Here is a 12,042-nt window from a genome sequence, read left to right on the forward strand (position 1 = left end):
GCTGGCAGGAAACTGAGGGGAGAATACATCCTCCCTCTCAGTCACCACATTTCAGTTCCCATAGTGATTAATCCGTAATTGAATGCTGTCTTTGTACATTTCTTTTCAAAAAGCTTTAAGTAAACTTAAGTTGAAAACATACAGTTGATTGAAAAAAGAAAAGAGGCACCTCATCACAAACAGATACAGTTAAATTTTGTGACATACTTCCATATAAGAACAAATTAACCCCAATAAAGGTATTATCAGTTCCTTCAAATTCTTAAAGCATTTCGTTGTGGTCTGAGCTTAAACCTAAGACATACGTAAGTTTTTCCCTCCAGACATCATATCTTTGTAAATAAGCTATTTTCAAATGGTTTTGCAATATTCAAGTATAATTTAAAGCAAAACATGTTCTTATTGGGCACATTACTTTATATAGTTCGTGTTATAAAATAACAAAGGTGTAATTAGAAATTAATTTTAGGAGAGATGGACATCTATAGGACATCTATAAAATACTCTATAAATAGCAATTAACTTAACTTATAAGAATACAAACTATAATAAACCAAATGAGACATGGAAAAAATAGTATATATTAGGCCTTTCCTAAATACATGGATGAATTTGAAATGCAGATTCCTAGTTTTTGCCATACTGCTTATCAAAAATTTTATCAAAAGATTGAGAAACTCTAAATCATAAAAGATTTTATCTAGTACTATGGTGTCCATTACTTCTCTTTTGCAAGTTTTCCAGTTAGCATGGATATTGTTTTGTGAACTCATTAAAGGCTCTAACCTAGACTCACCTACAGTATACCTCAGAAGGTGACTTACTGGCATGCAGTGTTCACTGTTACTTATGTGTTGGCTTCACATACATATATCTGTACAGAAGTCATCTGGTGTTCCTGAAAAGGCTGTCGACACAAACACACCCATGTGTTCATATGCACACACTGTTTTCAAACATAGGCAAAGTTCTTTAATGAAACATGGATGACAGACATGAAGTACCCAGAAGAATTCCTGGTAATCAGAAAGATTCTGGATTTGAGCCCCAGATGAAAGATACAATACTGTAGGCAGGTGGTCTGGGGTTTTTGGGGAGACTTTAGGAACAACAGGTTATCTTCTAACACTATGACTGATCTCTTTTGCTCTTGATTCATTTCCTTTCTCCTTTATTTTGTTTTCTTCTCACAAAAATTTTTTGAAAGTTTTCAAGACTTCAAATTCACTACTGTCACCCACGTTCACACTTTGTCTTCATTTTAGATAAAAATTTTTCTGGAAATCTAATCATATATCTTTTTCCACATGAGATGAGCAGAAGTTCTGTTTCTGATTTAACTTTTTAGTTCCTTCAGATTCTTTTGCATTTGGAGGGAGGTACAGGTACTTTTTTTCAGAAAAATTATTAAGCAACTCAATATTATAGACATTCTGAGATCTAGATCATTCATTTAATCCAAAACATCATCAGTGACTACAGTTCGCCAAAGGGTGTTTTGTGTTTTACAATTACTTATATGCCAGCTTTAGTAGCTACTTTTGAGGGACTACAGTGCTTAGGGAAGTTCCTATTGAGCAACTTCTGTGAAAAATAAGATTAAAATTAAATATAGGGTAAATAGTATTATCCTATATTCTTCTTACCTTAGAATTGCACACAGCAATGTTAGCAGGAAGCTGGGAAAATTGTTGCAACTCAAATACATCATGTGCTGCCCATCGGCTCATGTGGTTTTCAGCTTTGCTCGATCCAATCACGTTCTGGTTTGAGTGAACGTAAGCCACTTCCTGAACACCATCTAGGAGGTAATTAGTGTTTATTAGGTGATGTAGCAATATGAAGTAATACGGTTTCATGTATACTTTAAAATCACCAGCACTACATTAAAATAGGTTATCTGTGCTTCAATTTTGATGATGAAATATTTTTTAAAGGATTTTGTTTGGCAGTGCTGGGGATTGAACCCAGGGCCTTGTGCAAGAGAGGTAAGTGCTCTGCCACTGAACTGTATCCCTACCCTACTGCTTTATTTTTAATCCTCAAAGAAGACATTTAAGTTTTATGTTACTATCACAATATTCTTCAAATATGTTGGTCTAGGCTATCTTGGAAATGACTTTCTCCTCTCACCAATATGAGAACTGCTGATCATGTCAATCATGCAAAACAAAGCACAGTTACACAGTATGATTAAAAGAGCAAGGTGAAAAACATGTTCCTTAAATTTCAAAACACTGGGTAGTATGTATGGTACCAATTTCAAAACTCCCAAAAGATTCTTCTGCTAGGTAACAATCTTTAAATTTAAACCTGAAATGGGGGCTTGGGACACAAGAAAGTCATAGTTGAGAGTCCTCTCCATGAATTTCTCTAGTTAAAAAAAAAAAAAGTTGTTTACTAACTAAAGGAGTAATGCTGACATTATCTGTTCCTTAAATTTGTCCTTGTGTACAGTGACGGAATGGGAGTGTAGGCTGGTGACCAGGGGGTTCCTTTGTGTTGGCTCTGTTCAGTTTTATTATTTGCATTGTGTCTTTTTTTTATATATATGCCCAGAGAATGTCAAGATGGGAGCTCTTTAGGAAATGAAAAAAAAATTAACTCATGGCTTTTACCCAAAAGAGATTTTAAAAATGGCTGTTCTTTTTTTATTGCTTTGCTTTTAGGTGACTATAAATTATTTTAAAATTGTGGTCATAAAAGAGAAGGCTAGCCATGAAACCTGTCAAAGCTCCCTCAAACAGTGCTGGCAATGCACCTCAATCATGATCTCTAGCACTTGGGCTGGTTCAGCTCTGAAGCTCTCAACCGGAAAGGGCCAATCATGAAGTACAAGCCACTGTTACATAATGAGATTACAAGAACTAGGAAAACATTTGTCTTAAATTTCAAACTTTAGATAGTATGTGTGGCACAATTTCAAAACTCTCAAAAGGATTCTTCTGCTAGAAAATTTACTCCGATTTTTCTTCATTTTTATGGCACATTTTATGCATTATTCAAAATAGCATTAGTTTCAAAATATTGTCATCTTTTGCCAGAAAAAACCCCCAAATCAACTAATTGTTTAAAACATAGTTTGTACAATAATTCCTCAGACCTAAAATCTCATTGTAGCACAAGCAAAGGATAACCCAGTACTTTGTTACAATGGTACCAAAATATGTATTGCAATGAACTTTTAAATGAGACTGACAATAAAAGCAAGCCTGATGTATAAATAAGTCAAACAGAACAATGAAAAAATATCTCTGCTTTTATATTAGCTTCCTTCAAATAGTCTTTTGGGAATAAGCCAGGCACTGGAAGTAATACTAACTCTTAAAAAGCACTAAAGAGGGGCCAGGGATGTAGCTCAGCAGCACAATACCTGCCTGGCAAGCTCAAGGTCCTGAGTTCAATCCCTGGTACCCAGGAAGGAAAAAGAAAAATCATTAAACAGATTCTGGACAGAGATTGGTGGCCAGAGAAGCAGTTGTTCAATCTCTCTGAATCCCCACTTGAAAACAGTACCAGAACAGCAAAACCAAAAATCCATGCACAACATCACAGTAAAATTAGATGAGAAGGGCTGGAGATTTACCTCAGTGGTTCTGCCGCCGCCTCACAAGTGCAAGGATCTGAGTTCGATCCCCTGTACCCCCCCCCCCAAATTAGATGAGATGATAACTCCAAGAGCCCTAAAACACAAGCAGGCAGGGACAACCCACCAAGAAGTACAAGCTCTGCATGGTATCAGGGTCTGTGTGAAGGAGAAGGAAGCACCAGAATGGCACCTGATGGACCTAAGAACAAGGTACCCTAGGACAGTCATAGGTATTTGTTGGAAAGCACGCCATGCCAGCCAGAGGTCAGCAGATGAATCTGTCTTGCTCGCCAGCATTGAGGGGATTGGGAGGCTGCAGGAAGAAGACCTGGGGAATTGGAGCACACTACCTTCTAGGAACTCCCCAAACTCACTCACCAGGGCTCCTGTCCAGAATAAAACTCAACAAAGAGGAGAAACTGCCGGGAGGGGATCACAGTGTGCAAGACAGAGGAATTAACTATTATGCAAAGGAAATATTTTTGTGTAAAAATAAGCATAAGAAAAGTATCAAGGTCAAATCTCAAAAATTATGAGAAAAGAATAAGCAGCATAATAAGTCCCTATCATTGAAAATAAGCCAGAGAGATGTGTTCACAAAACACATCAAAACTATAACTGATTATAAGAATGTAAAAGGAAATGTAAGCCAGAATTAAAACTCAGAAATGAGTGATGGAACTCAAGAGTCTCAGAACTTAAAAAATTATTTCAGAAATAAAGACTGAACTATGGTAGAAGGAACTAAGAGGAAATGAACACAAAAGATAATGTCTTATGTGAAATAGAAGGAAATTTTTAATAAGCAAAAAGAAGTGAAAAAAGAGATAAAATGGACTTAAGGCAAATTCTGAATGCAAGCAAAGTAAATCAAACACTGAATAATAGGAGTCCTTAAAAATGAAAGCCAAAGCAAAAGAATAGAAAAAGTAATAACACCATACAAGAAAGCTTTCCTGAAATGAAAGCCAAGGGAAAATGACATTGTGTATATGAGAATACTGATCCAGAATAACCAATACTAAGATATAATGTAGTAGAAATTACAGTGAACCCTTGAGTTCCAACTGACCCAACATACGAACAACCTGGGTTATGACTAGAATTTGTTTTAACTTATGACCAAAGTCTTGAGTTACAACCCGAATGCTGGCCGCTTCTGCTTCCAGATGGTTCTCATATATAGATTTAACCCTTAAAAAGTCCTGGAAGGGACATTACAACATTCTTCCCTGTATAGGGTTGAGAAAGCCTGGGCCAATGTCTCTCTAAGGACACTGAGAATCATTTTACCACATTGGATGGATGGATAGACAGACAGATAAAGACAGAGGCATTAAGCATGATTGCTAGGATTACAAAAAGAGAGCAGCACACCATGAATCTCCTATAGTCTTACCTAACACTAGCTTTTGTCTTGCCAAAGGAAATAAACCTAAGTCTGATCCAGTCTTGGAAGCTTATTCCTCATTTGCAGATAACATAGATGACAGAGGAACATGCTCAAGTGCACAGAAAATATATAATTGGCAAAATGCAAATTGAAGAAAACATTGTAGATGGCCCAGGTACTTCAAGAGGTAAACTGTAAGGCCAGGGATTTAGCTCAGTGGTGCCGCCGCCTGTCTCGCAAGTGCAAGTACCCAAGTTCGAAAGAGATGGAGGAGGATTCCTATGAATTAAACAGACTATGTAAAATTTTAAAACATGAGATCTGACTAAACTATAATATCTAGGGATGCACATTTGTGTGATTAAACCATTAACAATGTAAATAGGTTATACTATTGAATTTGGAATGACTGGTATTTATTGGGCAGAAAGGCTGTGATTAGGACCTGACACATGCAGAGAATTCTGGGGTACATGGCAAGGCTTCTCTAACATGATCTGGCTGGTCTTCCCTTTATCTTCCACCTAACCGCTTCTTTATTTGTACCTCAATATAACATCTTGATTATAGAGCTATTTTACAAGCCAATTCAATAATCTTTCACAGACCTATTAAATGCACCAAACTATCATTCAGAGAACAGTTTTAGAGTGTGTCTGTAGTTACCTAAAAGCTTATCCATTGATTCATATATCTGTTCCTGATGGACAACTCTCTCATTTGAAAATTTCACTGGTTTTCTTGGTATGAAGGTGCTATTTTTCTTATCACAGCTACGTAATTTTGAAGAGAAACTGTTTCTGTGTTTTATAGTTTTTGCTCTATGACTTTGTTTAGAGAAATAGAGGTGGCGGGCAGATAAATCATCTGAGGATGAAAATTCATCAATAAGCTGAGAGTTACAATGTTCATTTGCTAAACAGAATGGGTTTATTTTCTTCAATGTTTTGGGGAAACTGTAAAGTTCCCTTTTTTCCTTTTTTCTCTTAAACTTCAAAGAACTAGTAGCTCTTTGCCTTCTTACTCTTGACTTGGGGGAAATGTCAATGTCATCTGATTCATCACTAATATCACCAGTGCTTTTTCTTTTCATCATAGACTTCAGGGTCATGCCTTCAGCACTTAAATTTTTTGAAATTAATCCATTTCCTCCCTCATCAATCTTTCTACCATCATTGTTATTTCTTATTTTTATAGGGTTTTCTGTATGATAATCTTCAGATCCATTTAAGGGTAGCTTAAGCCTTATACGATTGTTGGGGACCCTCTGAGTTGTGTACTGTGTGGGAAAAATGACATCACTATCTTCTGATTCTGTGCCGTTCTGTAAAATGCAATGATGTCCAGCTGTAGTTTTAACATTTTTCTCATCATCAGACTCAGAAGAAACATTCTGTCCTAAAATCTCTCTTTTATCAAAAACACATTTTTCATTGGGACTTGGTGTGCTATCTGGTTGCTGATGTTCTGAAGTACCAACAATATCCTGAGTCTGCTGGCAGCCGGTGTCTCTGGCTTCTGTGGTGAGGCACGTGGGCTGCTCGTCCAAACTGTCCTCCCCAGAGGCAGAGTGTCCATTGCTCCCCTCAACTGCTTTAAATGTTGCCTCAAATAATTTCGAGAAACCACACTGGAATAAGGTAAGCTGTCCTGAAGATGCGGAGGCTTTGCTTGAGTCAGATGCTCTGTGTTTAGTGGTCTTTATTGTTGGGGTTCCCACAGATTCATTATCACTAAGGTCACTGCAGAGATCACTCCCTGCTGTCGGTCCTTGATGTCCTCTGGGTTCTTGACAGTCAGACTCTTTGGGCTATGTAAGAAGCAATGACAGAAACAGAAGAAAACATGATAATGTAACTATCACACTGGAAGGAAATTGATTTTGGTCAGATAGTTTAGGTACAAGTACTCGGTGTTTCCTACAAGTACATTTATAATGAATATAAAGGATTTAATATTAGAATCTGGTACAGTTGTGTCTCCTTCCAAAATAAATAGAAGTTCAATCTAGAGTACTGCATGATCAAATCATTTTCAAGGAAAACAGAGTGAGGTAGTCAGCTTGTAAGATGTAGGGACCCACAATTCTAGCCTTAGAAGTGAAAAGCATGCTACTCATTGCTTAAAAATTACTGAGATTTACTGGGTCCAGCAGATAATTCCAATCATGCTTGAAGAACAAATTTATAAGTTAACAAAGTAAAGAATTTACAGCTCCAGAATGGATCAAATTCACTGAAAATAAGTCCAATAGGATCTTAATCACTAGAAAATAAAATTTTGAAGTAAAATTTGCTATATCTTTAAGCCCGATATTTAAGCTTTTCACATTAATCAGAGTAAAATACATCCTTCAGTTTCCTATAACTGAGGCTTTATTTGTAAAAAAAACCCAAAAAACAAAAAGCAAAAAAAAAACTTTGGAAAGTGTTATCTAGTGATATTTCTGCCAACATTTGATATTCATATATTTCTGTAAATTTTAAAAAAAATCTTCACTTCAAATTCAAGATGACTGGGCTGGAATAAATTTATAGGTAAATTTCTGTTATGGCTTGTGTCTAGATGCCCCCGCCCCCAAGCCTCATGCAGTCATAGGTGGGGTTTTTTTCAGACTTAAATTGTGATGCTGGGATTAAGGGTGCCCCACCCTGGGTGTGAATGCTACCTGCCCTTAGGGTAAAATATAAGGGTCAAAAAGAGGGTTGCTGTGGTCACTTGTACCTTGCTGCTGCTGCTGCTGTTTGTCTTCTGCTGCATTCTGCTTGTTCTGCGATGCCCCTCTACTATGCCAACCTTTAGAGCCAGCTGATTATGAACTAAAATGTCTACAAACTGTGAGCTGAAATAAACCTTTCCTCCCTTAACCTCAGTTGTTGGGGTTTTTGTTGCAGCAGTAAAAAAAAGCAATTAAGACAATCTCTTAAAAAAAAAAAAAAGAAGAAAAGAAAAAACTGGTAATAATAACAAAAACCTTCCACACATTTTTTACCTCTAAAATGACCTTAGGATGACAACATACATCTTGTGGTATGTAAGGTGAGCAGCTACTGAATATTACAAGATCAAGGACTCAAATGAAATACAACATCTACTTTGATTCAGATAATGAGTGTATACAACAATGGCTATTTTTCCATTTAATTTACCTGGTAGTAAAAAGTTATTTGAGTTGGGCTGGTCATCTACACAGTGCATTTAATTTCTGATTTAGAGTTTGATGCAGTTAAAAGTGTAGTTAAGATATAAATACCTAATGGTTGCTCCTGAATTTTTTCTTACAATATGGATATTAAATTAGCATAAATTATTAATGAGAGGACACAAAGTGAGAACACTTTGATATTTTAAAAGGACTTAAAAAAAAAGATTGTTTTTCTTTTACCCAGTGAGAAATGGAAGAAAAAGGAAAAGAAACTTAGAATTGTCAGAATAGATGTTTTCCAGGCACGATGGGCTACACACCCAAACATGACTTACTGTTTCTAGTTCCTGTGCTGGAGGTCCTTCTTTCAACCATGTTGTGGCTGTCATGATCCCTGCTTCTACTTGGCCTTCTCTCTATGTCAGTAAGAAAAAATGCAAATAACTGTGTAAAACGGGGACGAGAGATAAAAACAACCAAACAACAGCAATGGCTTGTTAAATCTTGGCACTATAAAAGGAAAACTGAGTGCAGCTTGATTTAGCATTCTTTTTTTTTGGTACCGGGGATCGAACTCCAGGACCTTGAGCTTTCGAGGCAGGTGCCAGAACCACTGAGCTAAATCCCTGGCTAATAGTACTTCGTATTACAGGCACTAGTAGGAGAGGCAGAGGAGTGAAAAAATTATATTTATTTACCCAAGAATTGTATCCATATTACTCATTCTTATGTAATAATTTGGTAAGGACATATTAGCAACATTTCAAACACCAGAGACAATGCTAAACATTGAAAAACTGAAATGTAACCTAATCACTGGTATATATACCATTCATATTTGTTAAAAAATATATTTATGAAGCCCTTAGTAGACACAAAAATGAAAAGGTCTATCCTAATATGAAACTAAAAACACTATCTTAATTATATAACAGCTTGTTACAACTTTTGGAAAAGTATTTGCACTTTCAAGCCTTTGGTATAAATAGCTTAAATATTAGAATATTAAATTTTCCTTCAAAAGGAAATCCAGTCTTTCTAAGGCTGTATCAGTTAATACCAGTAGAATAAAGGGAAATAATACTGCCATGACCAAAGTTATAAGTGCCTAACTTACGTATACACAGACACACCACAGATTGTGCTAGCCACTTGGTATCCAGGGTAACAAGTGTCTCCTACAAATCTCCAGAGAAGAACAGGTCCTTTGACACATGTTTAGAGGCTATTACTGTGAGGAGACAGGAACCTCATCCTACCACTGCCACTTTCTTCTTCAAATGGTAATAACAGGTGCATTGGGCAGGACTAGAAATCCTCCAGTTGGGGGAACTCCTTTGTGGTAGGAAAATGACAACTTGTTTTCAGTTGCTCAGTATAACTACCTTGGTGCCATTCATAACTCTTCTTTTTCTGTCATATCCTGTACATGATTCATTAGCAAATACCAATCTCATGCAATCTGCTACCATCACCCAGGCCTAAGCCACCATCATCATCACTGCAGTTTCCTCCTAAATGGTTTCTTGCTTCTGCCCTCTGGTAATCAAATTCTATTAGACTTCTATAGTCTAATTCTTAATAGTGAAGCTAATGTAAATAAAGTTATGTCTTCTCTTTGTAACTCTCCAGTTGCTTTTATTTCATTCAAAGCAAAAGTCAAAATTCTTGCATGGCCCAGCTCTCTCCATCTCTCTCGCCTCATCTCTTGTTCTTATTTGTCCCCTTCCTTTGGCTTTCCAATTCAGGATCAAATGTTGTACTTAGTATAAAATAAAAACTCAGCAGCAGACATCACATACTGTGTAACAGTTCAAATGTTTCCAGGATACAAATAATGTACACCTTCTTCTTTCTCATCAATTGGTGGCCATTTTGAACTACTACTGAACTTGCTAAGCATAATAATCCTAATGTTGTTTGTTCATTATGTAAATATCCTCTTCCATCTCCCATCAAGATGGTCTAAATTCTTCAAGTACAAGGATCAATTTTTTCTTAAAATTTCTGTATGGTGCTTATTAAATGAAATACATTAAGATTTACTACAAAGTTCTGGAAGTTGAGGGAAATAGGCTGATACTTTCCCGGATTCAGTTTTCTCTTCTATATTATAAGGAAACTGAAAGGAGGATTATTCTAGGATTTCATAAAACCATATTAATGTCAATTTGAAAAATAGTTAATATCCTTAGTACTCTGGTATAGTAAAGAATTTAAAGATTTTTCAAAAAGATATTAATATTTCATTTGAAGAATAAGAAACATCTGAATGTTGAGGATGAACACAATGGAAGAGCGTAAAATATTAGTGCGGAATTTTTATTGGGAACAGAAAACAAATATTTCTATGAGACATGAGAGTACAACCTAGGGAGTATTTGGTAACTTTTAATCAAAACATTATTGTTTATTTAGGATTTTTTTTGAGTTCTTGACTTTAACAGCTGTTTTCAAAACAATAAACCTTCCTCTGCAAGTCTGAAAATGGCTTTGGAGATCATATTATCTCATATATGTATCTGTATGTATGTGTGCATTATTTATAACCGTGTATAGGAAAACCTTAGTTTAGAGGTACAATAACTCATTTGCTATTTCTTTAAAAGAAAAATGTCTAAGGATAGGCATTTTTGATAAGGAAAACTAAAAATTTCTTTGAAAAGCCACCAATAATTGTGTTTCAAGCTTCCTGGGAGATAAAACTGTATTAAAACACATTGAAAAGGTCAGAGAACAATTTCACACCTCCAAGATGTCTCTTGTAAGACAAGATCCTTGGGATCTTAGTGTAAAGAGGTTATAGATCCCAAAAAGCTCTCCTCGATGCTCTTTTGATCCTTGAACTGCTTCAAAGTATCGCTTGGCATTTTCACTTCCAACCACCACACAGTGAAGTTGCTAAAACAGAAAAAACACAAGATATTTTTGAAGTGTTTGTTCCAACAATATGTCAGAATTTCCTGGCATTCCCTGTATACACACAGCTTTAACTGGAGCAGGCTGAGATCTCCTTAGGGAGGAAATTTTGTTTTAACTTCCCTGGCAGAAGTTGCTATTATGGTGAAATATAACAATAATCTGGCCAGTCTTACTGAAGTAGAGATCTTATATTTCCTATTCTATCTGTTTACTAATGACTAAGTCAAGGTTACATTTCTATGGAATATCCACCTGACAAAATGTTTAATAATGAAAGTGTATACTTGAATACACTTTTCTTCTTCAGCTCATTGAAATAGAAACTTAAAAATGGAAGAAATAATCACCATAATAAAGTTAAATTATACTCCAAAGTAAGTACTATATGATAGCCATGTTGATGTCAAACTAATTGTACCTAATTACATTGTTATTTAACAGCAAAAGCCTTAGGTCTGTATAGAAATGCTGCATCTTTGAAACAATTTCGAGTATGAGAAAGAACACTGACACAGGACACTTCAGGAAATATACCATCTTTGTGTCAACATTAATGTGCACTCTATTTGCTGGATATTTTACTAGACGTAAATATGTAAAATTAAAACACAATCTGCTTAACCACCTATACACTTTAAAATGTCTGCAAGAAAAAATACACAGAATGGAAAATAACTTTAATCTATTGTCAATGAAAGTAGTTAAAAAGTGACACAACTATTTTGATTATCATCAGTTTATTTGTACTGTAATAAGTTCCTCTAATCAACTAAACTTTTTTTTGTGTGTGTTTGTGTGTCTGTATGTTCCAAGAGATTGAACCTAGGGCCTCACACATGCTTAGCAAGCACTGTAAGCAACTACATTTCCAGTCTTTAAATTCTTATTATTAATAACTGTCATTTATGAAATAACTACATGTGTAAGATTTTATTTACATTCTCTCATTTAATCCTTGTAGCTTTATAAGATATGGTCTCCATTTCAGAAATA

At 35.7% G+C, this 12,042-nt stretch overlaps 1 protein-coding gene across 3 annotated transcripts in view; it reads right to left on the reverse strand.

Moving 5' to 3' along the window:
* Ercc6l2 (ERCC excision repair 6 like 2) overlaps positions 1–12,042 on the reverse strand; it is a 136,069-nt gene that overhangs the window by 26,719 nt on the left and 97,308 nt on the right. For all 3 annotated transcript variants that reach the window (XM_087205190.1, XM_087205191.1, XM_087205192.1), the window contains 4 exons: positions 10,876–11,028; positions 8,463–8,543; positions 5,649–6,792; positions 1,647–1,801 (listed from right to left, as the gene is read on the reverse strand). In XM_087205190.1, coding sequence (XP_087061316.1) covers positions 1,647–1,801; positions 5,649–6,792; positions 8,463–8,543; positions 10,876–11,028 — 1,533 coding nt within the window. The remainder of the gene's footprint in view (positions 1–1,646; positions 1,802–5,648; positions 6,793–8,462; positions 8,544–10,875; positions 11,029–12,042) is intronic.

This window comes from Heterocephalus glaber, unplaced genomic scaffold (genome assembly GCF_053883595.1).
Source record: "Heterocephalus glaber isolate CG9 unplaced genomic scaffold, H.glaber_assembly_v1.0 deba00000594, whole genome shotgun sequence".
Lineage (NCBI taxonomy): Eukaryota > Metazoa > Chordata > Mammalia > Rodentia > Bathyergidae > Heterocephalus > Heterocephalus glaber.